The sequence below is a fragment of the Haliotis rufescens genome, unplaced genomic scaffold (assembly GCF_023055435.1).
Source record: "Haliotis rufescens isolate VD_foot unplaced genomic scaffold, xgHalRufe1.0.p SCAF_11, whole genome shotgun sequence".
Lineage (NCBI taxonomy): Eukaryota > Metazoa > Mollusca > Gastropoda > Lepetellida > Haliotidae > Haliotis > Haliotis rufescens.
In genome coordinates, this window is record NW_025963791.1 from 9,636,362 (window position 1) to 9,652,028 (window position 15,667).

The following is a 15,667-nucleotide window of genomic DNA, read 5'->3' on the forward strand; positions in this document are numbered from 1 at the left end:
AAATACACTTGTATCTGTTCAACGAGTAGCCCTATAAATACACGTGTTAGTCATTTGTGGAAATGTTTGCATTGAGCCAATTGCGTTAGGCAGGGCGCACGAGTTTGATGCCATAAAGTTTATGCCTTCAGGCCTATGAGACACAAACTTCATGATAATAACACTTAATTAAATTGTACAATATATGCTATACAGTGAGTACCCATTATACCACAGAACATAGCCCATAGCATACCACCCGTGAAGATCCGGGTTACGATAGGTCTTCAGCAACCCATGCATGTCGTAAAAGGAGACTTGTAAGCGGCGACTAACGGGATCGGGTGGTCAGGTCTTGCTGACTTGGTTGATGCATGTCATCGTATCCCAACTGCGTGGATCGATGCTCATGATGTCAATCACTCGATTATTGACAGACCTCCGTCATATAGCTGGAATATTGCTGAGTGCGGCGTTAAACAACAAGCAAGCAAAACAACCATTGCATACAATTCTTTTAGTGAGTCGCAATGCTGGTTGGTCGTGTGAAGAGGGATCACCTCCGCCCGAAGAACGGAAGGTCCGGGGTTCGATCCCCGGCCGTGTCAAACTAAAATACGTTAAAAGATGGTACTTGTTGTTGCCCTGTCTGGCGCTCGGCATTAAGGGGCTAAAACAAGGACTTTGCGGCTGGGAGTCAGTATTCTGTGCCTGAGTTGGATATTCTTGTTGTACTGCGGCATGGTATCTCAAGGTGCTAGCACTATTAATCGGCATCAGTCCGGACTAGTACAAGCAGCCACACACGTGCATGCACGTCGCTATAAAATTGCAATAACCTTGGACGCGACGTTAAAATCCATGTCACCTCACCCCATTTGAAGAGACGACGTCATATTGCTTCATTGTTAACAATAGCACGTATTACGTCATCTATACAATAGGCTGACTTATAATAATGATAATAATAATTTTGTGTATATTTCAGATGACATTCATTTCAAGAGGAACCCTTTGCGAGTGAAGAGGGAGGAGAAACGTTTGAGTGACGGGTGTTTATGTCACAGGACCACAGTGGCAGCAGCTGCGCTTGCGCAGTACGTCAGGTTTATTCTTGAGGCGAAGTTGGAGGCGGAAGGGAACCCTATTACATCATAAACACTCAGTACAAATGACGTCATGCTGGTTGTGTGAGCTGTGATGCGAAATAAAAAGTGTTTATTTTTTTGCAATAGTTTTCAAAATTATTTGTGTTCGCAACAAATGAACATTTACAGCGTATCTTAGTAACCTTGACTTCGTCATACAAAAAGGACCGCCACCGTGGTCTAGTGGTAGAGCGTCCGCCCGCAGAGCGGAAGGTCCGTTATGCCAAAATATGGTACTTGTTACCTGCCTGGCGCTCGGCATTGAGGGCCTAGAGGAAGGACTGGTCGGCTCGGAGTCAGTATAGTGTGTTTGAGTGGGGTATTCATGTTTAACTGCGGGATAGTATCTTTGTGGGCTAGCACTATAAAATCGGCCTCAGTCCGGACTAGTACAAGCAGCCAAACAGACACACGTCCCTATGTAAGTGCAAAAATATTGAACGCAACGTTAAACACCATTTCACCTCACCTCATTCAATAAGAATGAGTGTCATGTACTGAATTAAGTCGACCGCCTCAATGGTGTCGCGTTTGCCCAGAGAGTAAAAGGTCGGTGGTTCGAGGTTAAGAGGTGGTAGTTGTTTTACACTGCCTAGGCCTGTCGCTCGGAGACAAGATGTTAAAACAAGGACTGGTGGGCTCGGTGTCAAAATATTTTTTCCGAGTCAAGTATCCATGTAAAGTAGACACAATTTAGGGACAACAACTTCTTTATTTTACTGTTATATAATGGCGACTTTTCGGTACAGATTCTTTTATCGTTGACAGCCTTGCTTGACAACGGAATAAGGGTCTACACCGAGACGTCACCATCAAAGTAGAACAAAGAAGTCGTTATCCATAAATTGTGTCTCCTTTGTCATCCGTCAACTTCTCAGAAATGCCTATCAAACAATTTATCTATGTGAAATTGCGGCATGGTGTCTCCGTGGGCTAGCACTATAAAGCCGGCATCAGTCCTTACTAGTATAAGCTGATACACACACACACACACACACACACCACACACACACACACCACACACACACACACCACACACACACACACACCACACATACACACCACACACACACACACATACACACACATACACACCACACACACACCACACACACACATACACACACACACTCACACACACACCACACACACACACCACACACACACACACACACCACACACTACACACACACACCACACACACATTCACACCACACACACACACACACACACACACACACACACACACACACACACACACACACACTCACACACACACACACACACACACACGTGCATGCACGTCGCTATATAAGTGCAATAATCTTGAACGCGACGTTAAACCCCATGTCACCTCCCTTCACTTGAATTAGGCGCGAGGTGGTGTCACAGCTTGCATTCCAGGACCTATTCTTCACAGCCTGAGGGGACCTACAAATACGTGTTCCGCAAGAAGAACGGAAATATGGAGGGATATATCTTTAAAACACCCTTTTAATGTTCATGTATGTGTGTACATGTATATTGTGCACTTGCATAGTGAAGTCACGGTTGTCCCAGTCGCCTCGAGGCGTCGCAATCCGGCGTGCAGAGTTGCGTCCTGAAGACGCGCAAGAAACCTATGCTCACGGTTCGAATCCCGGTTCGGCCTGATTATGTTTCTAAGTTTGACAGCACCATATCTGTTATCGTGGGTTTCTATAAAGGGGTAAACGAGACGTACATTTTCAGGCTTTCTCCCACCTCAAACTTATACGACTGATATATCTGAAATACTGCAGCGATTTACCCAACTCACTTACCCACTCACTGATGTTTAACGTGAGCAGCTGTCGTTATCTCTTTATGTTCAAAATTACAACACGTAGCCTGCAACCACATGTCAACACTCAGAAGCAGAAGGTTCAGGTTGATTTCAGCTGAATGCATTGTTATCAGGTGACACATTTCAGGACGATAAGTCAAACACATTCAAACAATCAAACATCGTCATGTCAAAATTAACTTTAATATTATTTGCGTTCATGGAGTACAGAAGTAAACACCGGAGTGCATACTGGGTAAATCTGCCTACACCGTTTTTTACGTGTAATTGCCAGTCGTTACATGCAAACAGATATTGAAGTCAATTTTTATCATGTAAATACCTCAACAATAACAACTTCACATATTTTAGATCAGTAAGACAAAAAACAATCTAAATAACGGTACAGAATCAGTGGCATCGTTCACAGCAATAATGCAACAGTCACGTCAAAGGAGGCAGCATACATCTGCAGGCATCAATTAGGTAATCTCTGGTGATGAAAATGGACAAAATCGGCTACCGAGCTGCCAGCAATGAGGAATGAACTGGGCATGAGAAAGGTTTCAGTACGATGGAATCCAAGGCTTCAGAAACGTTCTGAATTGAACATCTCTCGTAAGAATTGACGTACTTTTTAAGCAGTTGATTTTGTTGAGCGATTTGGAACCCTGAATGAGTCTTGGGTTTTACCACTATCAGCCACAGATAACAGTCAACGCAGTGGGAACATCTTACATGAAAGTCTGTTTCATGATGGCTTCAGATTTCTGTGATTCCAAGGGAATCCTCCTGGTAGACTACCTCCAGAAAGGTTAGCCAATTAACGGTCAATATTATACTAATTACTCTGCTTAGGTGACGCTTTGTACTTACTAAAGACGTGTTGTTCCACCTGGACAATGCTTATGTGTTCATGTCTGTTGGCTGTAATTCATGGCTGGCTTTGAACTCATTGAACATCCTCCATATTCAACAGATTTGGCACTGTAAAATGTCCACCTATTTCCAAGTTTGAGGAAAGGGGTGTCTGGTCACCATAACACAAATGACGATGACGTTATGTCGACATTGGAGGCGTTTTAACACCACCAGGAGAAGGCCTTCTTCGCCAATACGATCCGCTGGTTGAAATAAGTCACAGGACCACTGAGAGGATTATGTTGAAATATAATTTGCAATAGTGTTTATATTGAGTCTTCCACTTTAAAAACGTATATAATTGCAGCATGGGAGAAAGGAACGAAAAGACGTACGCAAAACCCGAAAATACACATGTTGAGTATCATTAACTTCTCGAAAGGAAGCAGTGTAATTAAATGATGACTAAGGCCGATCCTTAATGATCCAACGTATTAGTATATCTCCATTCCATTAAGATACTATCATATACTAGATAATCGAGGGCCACAACGTTTGTCAAAATGATTGTTCCGTTATAGAGTATTTGGACACGCATCTAGCTTCAGCTTCTTTGACTTTAAGCAGATTAAGGAACCTCTTTGTCAGCATTTGGAACATGTGCATATATGTAGTTACACATCACAATGTCTGAAGAAACACATCACTGGATAAACACATGCTTATGATATTGTCGGAATCGAACAAAAGTATTTTAGCAGAGATTTCGTTTGTGGCTATTATTCATTGAGAAGTAATACCATAATTAATATGATAGAGCCGTGTAAAGACTTAAAAATATATATACCATATTCGACGTAATAAGCGCCCAGGGCGCTCACAAAATTGGAAATAGGGGGCTCTCATTTGAATATAATTTTGGTGAAATTTTTTTTTCCGTAAATTTCGTGGTTTATGCTAACAGCCTGAAATGATACAAATGAAAAGTATGTGCATATTATATACGACAGATATAATTTCCAGAAATTAATTGCCCATAATTGAGGGTGCATATAACACACCAGTGCGTATTATACACGAATAAATAAGTGTACATTGATCAATCGAAAGGGGTGCTAATTGGGATTGTTCACTAGCCAATATATTAGCAAATATCGCCGGGCGCTTATTACGTCGAATACGGTAATTTCATATATTCGCTGCAAAGAATGCATCTCACAAATATTTATGTCACATTTTCTGTCTATTTGTTTGTTTGTTTGTTGTTCCAACTATATGAAGGAGGTCTGTCGAGTCTGGATTAGACAATCCAGTGATTGACATCATGAGTATCGATCCACGCCATTGGGATACGATGACATGCATCAACCAAGTCAGCAAGACCTGACCACCCGATCCCGTAAGTCACCTCTTACGACAAGCAGTCACCTTTTACGACAAGCATGGGTTGCTGAAGACCTATTCTACCCAGCGTCTTCACGGGTCACAAATATTTATGTACAATATGTGTTTGTGTGTGTTGGATTATTCAAAAGGTATCATAAGGTATATGTTTGTGCCGAATACAGAAACAAAGAATTCACGTTACGGTACGCGTCAATTGTGACGTCACGATACGTCAGCACTGACTTTACTCAAACGCGTCATCAGCATTCACTTAGTGACGTGACATCCGATAAAAAATTTAACTTTTGCAGGTCACTCGATGACGTGTGTCGGAACTAAAAAAACACCCTCTATATATTGTTTGGGCAACAAGTAAACTGACGTCCAAAAGAAACTTTTCCAACTGAAAATATAAATTTCAGACAAAGCATAAATTTGTTTCGATGAAGTCTATCTAAAACACATAACCTCGGTCGCGGTATGATTGTCATTTTCAGTGTTGGTTATGTTGATATATTGATCTTCTCAATACACTTTACTTCATGCATGTATGTTTTGTTGTTTTTGAGCAAGAGTGATTTCAAACTCTGGTAAAGTTTCTTTTGAGGCTATTTATATATGATTATGAGTGAGTGAGTGAGTGAGTTTGGTTTTACGCCGCTTTTAGCAATATTCCAGCAATATCACGGCGGGGGACACCAGAAATGGGCTTCACACATTGTACCCATGTCGGGAATCGAACCCGGGTCTTCGGCGTGACGAGCGAACGCTTTAACCACTAGGCTACCCGACCGCCCCATATGATTATGACCACGCCACTTGTTTAGATAATTACCGGAATGGACTCGACAAACGATGTCTCTTGTCGGCGTATCACTGCAGTTTCCTGTCTGGTACCGTTTCTTCTCACTCATGGCGTTTGTTTGCCGTAGGGCGGTGGGGTAGCCTTGTGTTCGCTCGTCAAACCGAAGACCCGGGTTCGATTCCCCACATGGGTACAATGTGTGAAGCCCATTTCTGGTGTCCCCGCCGTGATATTGCTGGAATATAGCTAAAAGCTGCGTAAAACCATACTCACTGACTCACTCACTCACTCACTCCGTCATATTGTAATACAGTGATACATCGATACAACGCCCCTCGATGTACCGCTACCTTGGATATAACGCGGGCTCCCAAAATTTCGTCGTTGCTAGTTGGCTGTTCCAATTCACGTGACAAAGTTACATGTACGACTATGAAGAAAAGTAAGGATTTGATGTTTTTTGTCACTGTTGTAGGTATTGGCGACATTTTGGCTGGATATTGCTGGAATATTCCTAAAAGCTGCGTAAAACCATACTCACTCACTCACTCACTCACTTGTTTGCCGTAAATTCCAGATGTATGACGGCGGTCTGGAAACAAAACAGAACCAGACAATCCTGTGATGGATATCATGAGCATCGCTCCACGCAACTTGAATACGATACCATACAATCGACATCGACAGTCTAACAACTTACGACAATCACACAAATACGTTCCTGGAAGCTCTGTCGTTCCCTGGAATACCCGTGGGTCCTCGCTCATAGCGAAACAAGAATAGGATGTAATTGTGTCCGACGCAATTACCTTTTATCAATAATCATCAAAGACTTTCATTTATTTACATCACATAAATATTGGTATTTTAACCATCAATATTTATGTAATCACACATATTGTAAACGTCCACTCATGTTTCGTGATTAGATGATCATAAGAGAGAACAAACGTATTCAGATCCCTTCATTGTGGAAGGTTTATGATCCATCTGACCATTAGGCGTACCACGTGGTGTTTACTCTGTCATTTGCAAACAACCAAGAGGAAAAGAAACAACGTAATTAATGTTACGTGTGATGCATTTATCGTGTAGAGTGTAACGCTTACTGAAGTGTGTTCAAATCTAGCAGCCCATGTTTTCGAACTGTCAGTTTTTTACCTTTTTGTTTCGACCAGAAACGACAAACACACCTCTTTTTTCAAATTAATTTCCAAAGTCGGAGCCTTCAATGGGAGTTGGGGGCGTGCACGTTGCAGCTCAAGCTGGAAATAGATAGACAGATATTGCGGCTGATGCTAGATAAACCGTCTGTAAAACATTACAAGATAGGGGCTCTCACCACCGCCTTGGTATTCTAATCAGGTCTTTTCACAGCCGAGGGTGATAGCCGACTTACGGCGGACGTGAGTGCTTTTGTAATTTAATTGAGGGAATAGCATCTCAACAGGAGCGGGCGTCGGAGTCCGTTCACCGGGACAGCGTGTGTCTTTGTCCAAGGGAGACAACCAGTGGTGATACGGTTATTACACGGGGGCTGTTTCAACGCAATTTATTCACGTGTAAGAGGCCCTGTTAGTCGAAATTCGGAAGCCTTTTATCTCCGCGAACAAGGAAAATAGGTAATGTTTTAGTCATGCTGGAATGTTGTTATATACCGATGAGGATTATTTCATTAACGCTGCTCCGAAAAGTGTATTTCTGGATCAAAATACACACATACTCGCAAGGACAACTTTCATTTTCGACACCCCAGCTAAGTGCCATAAAGGTCATCGAGGGCATGTGGATATGTTTAGATATAGGTATGGTGCTTTACCAATGTCATTACTTCGATGCGATACCTCACTCATCCAAGGGACCGCCTCCGTGGTCTTGTAGATAGAGCGTCTGCCCGGAGAACTGAAGATCGGGAATTCGGCTCCCGGCCGTGCCATGCCAAAGGACATTAAACGATGGTACTTGTTGTTACTCTGCCTGGTGCTCGGCGTTACGGGGATATAACAAGGACTGGTCGGCTTGGATCAGAATACTGTTTCTGAGTCGGTTATTCGTGTTAAACTGACGCATGGTATCTCAGTGGGCTGGTACTATCAAACCGGCATTAGTCCAAGTAGACACACACACACATACACACACACACACACACACACACACACACACACACACACACACACACACACACACACACACACACACACACTACCGAGCCCTGGAACACGCATTCATAACTGTGCCCATGACGTATGGATGATCTGATATCATTCAGTAATCGACACATAGCATATCCCCTTCCACTGATTTACCAACCTGAACTAGAATTAAAAGAGACAGGCAAACGCATCAACAGTTTCATATTTACATTACATTTACAACAACAACAACAAAATCCCACAAGAATGTATGCCAAGTGGGATGATTTCAACTTTCCTATAGACAACTTTCCCTTAATGTTGAGCAATATATTCAAACAGCTCCAGGGGCGGCCGGGTAGCCTAGTGGTTAAAGCGTTCGCTCGTCACGCCGAAGACCCGGGTACAATGTGTGAAGCCCATTTCTGGTGTCCCCCGCCGTGATATTGCCGGAATATTGCTAAAAGCGGCGTAAAACCAAACTCTCTCTCTCTCTCTCTCTCTCTCTCTCTCTCTCTCTCTCTCTCTCTCTCTCTCTCTCTCTCTCTCTCACTCTCTCTCTCTCTCAAACAGCTCCAGCCTTTGGAGTTAACATGTCCAAATTATTTAGTTACAATATCGATGCTCTTTCTAAGATTTCAGAGAGCGTAATACCACACAATTCAATGCACATCGTTATATGAGGGCAATAATCTTGAAAGACGTTTAACCCCATTTAACCTCACCTCGCCTCTCTGTCCAGATCAGACAAAACCCCTAGACAACAGCCCAATTTAAAAGAAGGATGGGTGGACTCTTGTTGTTACACATAGACTTCTATAGCCTTGTTTTACATAGCAAGGCATTCAACAACCATACCATGTACATGTGTGCACATTCTGACTTTAAAGCTGCAATAAAATCACAAAGTTTGGCTTGCTCACCCAGCTTCCAGAGTGTAGGAAGATGAACAGGCCAGCCCCAGTTCCGCACCAAATGTCACCTGCTTGAAAAATGTCTGTGGTCACATTTACATAAGTCATCATGTTTAAACAGAAACACCGAAACACATGGCCAGGCAGTACTGCATAGACGAACATTTTAAAAACATATTATACAATCACAGCTGCCAGGTTTCTCTCTGCTCGCTTTGTTCAGATGTGATATGGTAGAGCCTTGAGCCATATACTACCCAAAGCGTGCTAAGGATCAAGTTTGATTATAAATAAAAACATGTGTATACTACTCACAGTTTGCTAAGGATCAGGTTTGCTTATACATAAAAAAACATCCAATAAATAAAGATTTAAACATACCGGTACACAATGATTGGATAGCCCCGAAAGGACCCCCGTTTCATGATGAACGGACAGAGGCATGCAGTCATGGGCACGATCTGCACAAGGTGCTTGAAAACCTATATTTTGATGTATCGTGACAGAGTTTTTGCTAATCATTTTCAAAGAGCACAACACTACTTACTGAATGTACTTATATTCCCTTAACGTCAAAGACGTCGTTTGACGACCGAAGAATTAGGCAGATGCATAGTCATGCTTGAAACTGGGTCAAAACAACGTCACATTGCAAACGTCTTTGTTGTCAGCCAAAGTGTGATCAGCAGGGTATGGAATCGATACCGGACGTTTTGATCAGCTACCCAGCGACATGCAGGTGGTCGACAGCGGCCCGCAACACACTGGGAAGACAGGTTTCTCCTGATTGGCGCAAGATGTCATCACTTGGTGACTACCACCACACTCAGAAATGATCCGCAGAACGCCATCGGCGTTAACATTTCTACTCAGTGTGTAGTGTGTACTCGTCTCCGTGCGGATGGTTTCCGGTCACGGAGGGCATGCATTCGCAACCCACAGGCAGGCACGTCTGTATTGGACTGAGGATCGCTTTAATGGACAGACCAGGACTGTGCTCCAGTACTTTTTAACACCGCGATATAACTGGAATACTGTTGAAAGCGACGTTAAACCCAACTCACTCACTCAGTACTTTTCAATGATGAATCGAGACACTGTCCAGACTTCACGGCTCGTCGTGCCCAAGTGTGGCGTAGACAAGGAGAAAGATTTCAGGATTCGATGATTCAACATGACTGCAATGGAGGAGACTCAATCATGGTTCGGGACGGCATCAGTAGAGCTGGAAGAACCTATCTCTATGTCCTGCAGAAGGGTACGATGACAGGTGTGCGCTGCAAGGATGACATTCTGGACGTGTACGTGAGACCGTACGCTGGTGCCATCGGACCGGACTTCATCCTCATGGACAATAACCCAAATCCTCGTCATCTTCACGCAATATTGTCTTTGACTATTTCATCAGATGCACACAGTTTGACGTATTACCTTTTAAAGTAGTGATCCTTAACAAAGATTGAGTAGTATGTCAGATATATTTTACCAAAACGTGTCAATCTATTAAACGATTGTTAAGTTATGTACCTTTTCATAGATTTTTGTTTGCATGTTTAATTTAATATTGACAATATAATATGCATATGTTTTGCACTTTTTTGTGTAGAAAGAATGATTATTGTATCGCGGGTTATAAAATAGTCATTGACTATGACGTTCGTTATTGAGGTTGATATTTGAGACCATTTGTCGAAGAATTGAGACATTTTATTATTACAAATGCCTTTTAATTTGGCGATAGTATACCTGAATCATCATGTCTTAAATTCTCTTAAAAAATAAACTAAAATATACTTGATAAAAACAGTTGTTTCTCGGAAGTTCAGAAAGCTCTATATTGTCCGCTTGATATTCGCCATGTTGTGAAGGTAACCGCACATCTTAAAACACCCAAATGTCTTTTCCCACTGAATACACCTGATTGTGACATTTGCAAAGTTTTCTTTGATGAACTTAGACTTGATAATTTATATGTATTCATGTTCGTGGGGTACGTGCGTGCCTAGGTGTGTGCGTGCGAGCGTGCGAGCGTGTGTTATGTTGGTTAGAAGCGTGTATACAAACGAGCGGGTAAATATCGCTGGATCAGCTTCTACGTTGTTTCTCTCGGCGTGTTTTGAAGAACTCAAGAAATAATTCAAGACTGATTTTACGAACGTTTCTGTGGCGTACAAAATGTTACTCAATCAATTGGTACACTCACAATCGACCCTCCTCGTTGCGACTCATGAACAGATACGATCCCCAGCATGCGCATGTCAACAGAGAAAGAAAGCTTGGTTGAGTCGTGTGAGACGTCGAACCTCACTTGGCCATGACAAGATCATCAGGTCGTCTTTTCGAATACAAGATAGGAGTCAATGATCTGTCAGCACCAAATCCCAGCCAGTAAATCTTATCCTGAAGTGGTTAACGTCTTGGGCCTTGATTACCTGGATTACGTGATATAACTGAACTAGTGCTCAAAGTGACTTCACACCCAGCTGCGACACGTAATTTCGTATAAGCCAGTTTTCTGGCTTGTGATCTTGAAGCAAATTGTGTGTGTGTGTGTGTGTGTGTGTGTGTGTGTGTGTGTGTGTGTGTGTGTGTGTGTGTGTGTGTGTGTGTGTGTGTGTGTGTGTGTGTGTGTGTGTGTGTGTAGCTGCTTGTACTAATCCTGACTGATACCGATTTGCAGTGCAGTGCAGCCCACTGAGATACCATGCCGCAGTTTAACATGAATACCCCACTCAGTCACAGTATGCTGACTCCGAGCCGACCAGTCCTTGTGTTACAGACAGACAGGGTAACAACAGGTACCGTCTTTTAACGTCTTTTGGTATGACGCGGCCGGGGATCGAAGCCCCGATATTTCGCTCTCCGGCCGCGTCATACAACTAGACAATGGATATTGTTTAACGCCGCACTCAGCAATATTCCAGCTATATGACGGCGGTCTGTAAATACTCTGGGCCAGCCAATCCACTGGTTGACATCATGAGCAGCGAGCCACGTTGTCGGGGTACGAAGACACGAAAAAACCAAGTCACCGGGCCTGACCACCCGCCGGTTCACACAGTATCCTCTACGTTAGGGACCAACCAATTGGTGTTCGGGGGATATCTGATTTTGTAACGGTACCTGAAAAGTATGTTATCTCCCCCACTATATCATAGGCGTGTGTTTATTAATCACTATCGAATAGTGATGATGCCAGGTGTTCGCCGAAAGGTGAGAGCATCCCGCTCCAACGTTGGCTCCCGTCACAAACACATGCAGAGTCAAGTCAATGGTCGCCTGAAAATACACAGTAAAGTATGGTAGAAGTCAAAATGTGGAATTGCACCAGACATCGTTTTGGTCACTGATGCGTCAACCGTTAACGTTTTGAAAGCTTTACTGAGGCCTTGAATGTTGTAACATTGATCAAACAACTTTTAAGCAAGAATCTATGATGCTCTTTGAAATCTTTCGATTGTATCTCAAAAGTTGTGAAATGTTGACACCAAAGGCTGGAGCTGCTGGAATATTGCTCTTCACAAAGGTGAATTTGAAGTCATCCCTCTTGCCATACAGTGCTGTAGATACGTGTGTGTTACTCTGTATGTATCGATCTAAATATTACTGTGTCACTGGTCTCTTTTGTTTCTGACCGCCTCCGTGGTCTAGTGGTCGAGGATCCACCCGGAGAGCGTTAGGTCCAGGGTTCGATCCACGACCGTGTCTTACCCAAAGACGTTAAAAGATGGTACTTGTTGTTACCCTGTCTGGCGCTCGGCATTAAGGGGCTAAAACAAGGACTGGCCGGCTCAGAGTCAGCATACTGTATCTGAGTGGGGTATTCCTCTTAGATACCCCCTTTCACATAGAAAAAGAACTCAAGTATCCATGTAGCCTTCATTTAAGTTGGATAGTCAAAGTTTGCACAGGGTTCACTTGGCGCCGCCTTCTATGTAGTCCTGAGATAGGCATTTAGAAGTTTGAAGAACATGATAAATACATGACACTTTATATAAGAACTTCTTATATTCTTGTAACGACGTTGCAGATCTACTTCTTGCCCCTTCTTCAGGTGAATACTGTGTGTATTTTATTGGGGCGTCCTCGGGTCTTAACGCAGAGAAGGTATCGCATCGGAGTAAAATATCCGGGGTTCCCTGTCTGATTGCGCCCCGGGTGCAGGTTAAAGAGTTACATGGTTGCATACTGCGTTTTGAGCTTGGGAATGTGAGAAAAAAGACTTTGAATGTCTTAAGCTCTGTTCATCTTTGAGATGTGTACCGATCTTGAATTGTATTGTACAATAATACGCCACTTGAGAGAGATAGCTTTGAAAAGTCAGGCCCGAAGTCAAACCCTCCACTAACTGGCCAACATCTACATGCGTGCAGAGTATTTGCTGAGAAAAGTATATATATACCTTACACGTGTCTGGATCTGCAGATCTATGATACGAATCCAGATTCGCCAAGATATGCTTTTAGTTTTCTCCTTTAATTTGTCCCTCGTGAAGAATCTGAATCTGTGTCATTGATGACAGTGACTCCTCCTCATTGCTTTGTAATGGGGGTGAATCTGGATTCGTATCACAGATCTGCGGATCCAGACACATGTAAAGCATCTTGTGTGTGTCACCAAGACAAGGAAAACGTTGTTGAAAGTTTTGAAGTATGTCTTCTGAAAATGTAATTACTTTAAACTTTGAAATTCACATTTAGGTGCTTAAACTCTCGGGTGTCCATATGTATAAACAGCGTTTGCTTGTTGCGCTTGAAAATATATGTTCTGTCCCAGCATGGGAATAATAATTTCTCCTTTTACGCCGCTTGAAACTGTGTTATATTAAATTTTGTAAAGGTTTGGGTATTTGGCTGACAGACCAAGTATCATAATCAGAAAAAAAGATTCGAACCTACAACCAACGGAATCAGACACCGATGTGATGACATTCATTCGTAAAATTTAATGACATTGAATATTTCTGTATTCGAGTAGACAATACAAAGTGGCAGACAGACTTTTTAAATGGGTACTAGGCACGTTCAAACATCACCGTGTCTGCTGACCGCCTCCGTGGTGTAGTGGATAGAGCTTCTGCCCGAAGAGCGGAAGGTCGGTGGTTCGATTCCCTGGCAGCGTTATACCGAAAGATGGTACTTGCTGTTGCCTGACGCTCGGCATTAAGGGGATAACACAAGGGCTGATCGGATCGGGTTAGCATACTGTGTCTAAGTGGAATATCCATGTTGAAATGCTGCATGCATCTCAGTGGACTAGCACTACAAAAACTGCCATAAGTCCGTACACAGGTGTTTGCAGGTCGATGTATATATGAAATAATATTAAAGGTACTTTTATTACTTTAACCTTACCTCACCTGGGTCAGCCAACGTCCGCTTTAGTGTTGATCCCAGTTAAAACACCGAGGCAATGCATCAATATCACTCACGGCACTTATTACCTCTAGAACTAAACTCGAGTTGGCACCAAAACTGTGGAGCATAGTCCAGTCTTGGAAGGTAAATTGTATTTATGCTATATTTATATCAAGGTCTCATCTGTGGGGGCGGTCGGGAAGCCTAGTGGTTAAAGCGTTCGCACGCCACGCCGAAGACCCGGGTTCGATTCCCGACATGGGTACAATGTGTGAAGCCCATTTCTGGTGTCCCCCGCCGTGATATTGCTGGAATATTGCTAAAAGCGGCGTAAAACCATACTCACTCACTCACTCATCTGTGCTCGTAAAATTAAGTATTGTCTGTGACCGCCTCCGTGGTCTAGTGGTCGAGGATCCACCCGGAGAGCGTTAGGTCCAGGGTTCGATCCACGACCGTGTCTTACCCAAAGACGTTAAAAGATGGTACTTGTTGTTACCCTGTCTGGCGCTCGGCATTAAGGGGCTAAAACAAGGACTGGCCGGCTCAGAGTCAGCATACTGTATCTGAGTGGGGTATTCCTCTTAGATACCCCCTTTCACATAGAAAAAGAACTCAAGTATCCATGTAGCCTTCATTTAAGTTGGATAGTCAAAGTTTGCACAGGGTTCACTTGGCGCCGCCTTCTATGTAGTCCTGAGATAGGCATTTAGAAGTTTGAAGAACATGATAAATACATGACACTTTATATAAGAACTTCTTATATTCTTGTAACGACGTTGCAGATCTACTTCTTGCCCCTTCTTCAGGTGAATACTGTGTGTATTTTATTGGGGCGTCCTCGGGTCTTAACGCAGAGAAGGTATCGCATCGGAGTAAAATATCCGGGGTTCCCTGTCTGATTGCGCCCCGGGTGCAGGTTAAAGAGTTACATGGTTGCATACTGCGTTTTGAGCTTGGGAATGTGAGAAAAAAGACTTTGAATGTCTTAAGCTCTGTTCATCTTTGAGATGTGTACCGATCTTGAATTGTATTGTACAATAATACGCCACTTGAGAGAGATAGCTTTGAAAAGTCAGGCCCGAAGTCAAACCCTCCACTAACTGGCCAACATCTACATGCGTGCAGAGTATTTGCTGAGAAAAGTATATATATACCTTACACGTGTCTGGATCTGCAGATCTATGATACGAATCCAGATTCGCCAAGATATGCTTTTAGTTTTCTCCTTTAATTTGTCCCTCGTGAAGAATCTGAATCTGTGTCATTGATGACAGTGAC

At 43.0% G+C, this 15,667-nt stretch overlaps 1 protein-coding gene across 1 annotated transcript in view; it reads left to right on the forward strand.

Annotated features, from left to right (window-relative positions):
- The window catches only part of LOC124146371 (UPF0764 protein C16orf89 homolog), a 34,361-nt gene extending 33,155 nt beyond the window's left edge, over nucleotides 1-1,206 (forward strand). Inside the window, exon 7 of the mRNA XM_046516635.2 lies at nucleotides 968-1,206. Within this exon, the coding sequence (XP_046372591.2) occupies nucleotides 968-1,137 (170 nt within the window). The 3' untranslated portion in view covers nucleotides 1,138-1,206. The remainder of the gene's footprint in view (nucleotides 1-967) is intronic.
- Nucleotides 1,207-15,667: the final 14,461 nt, after the last annotated feature.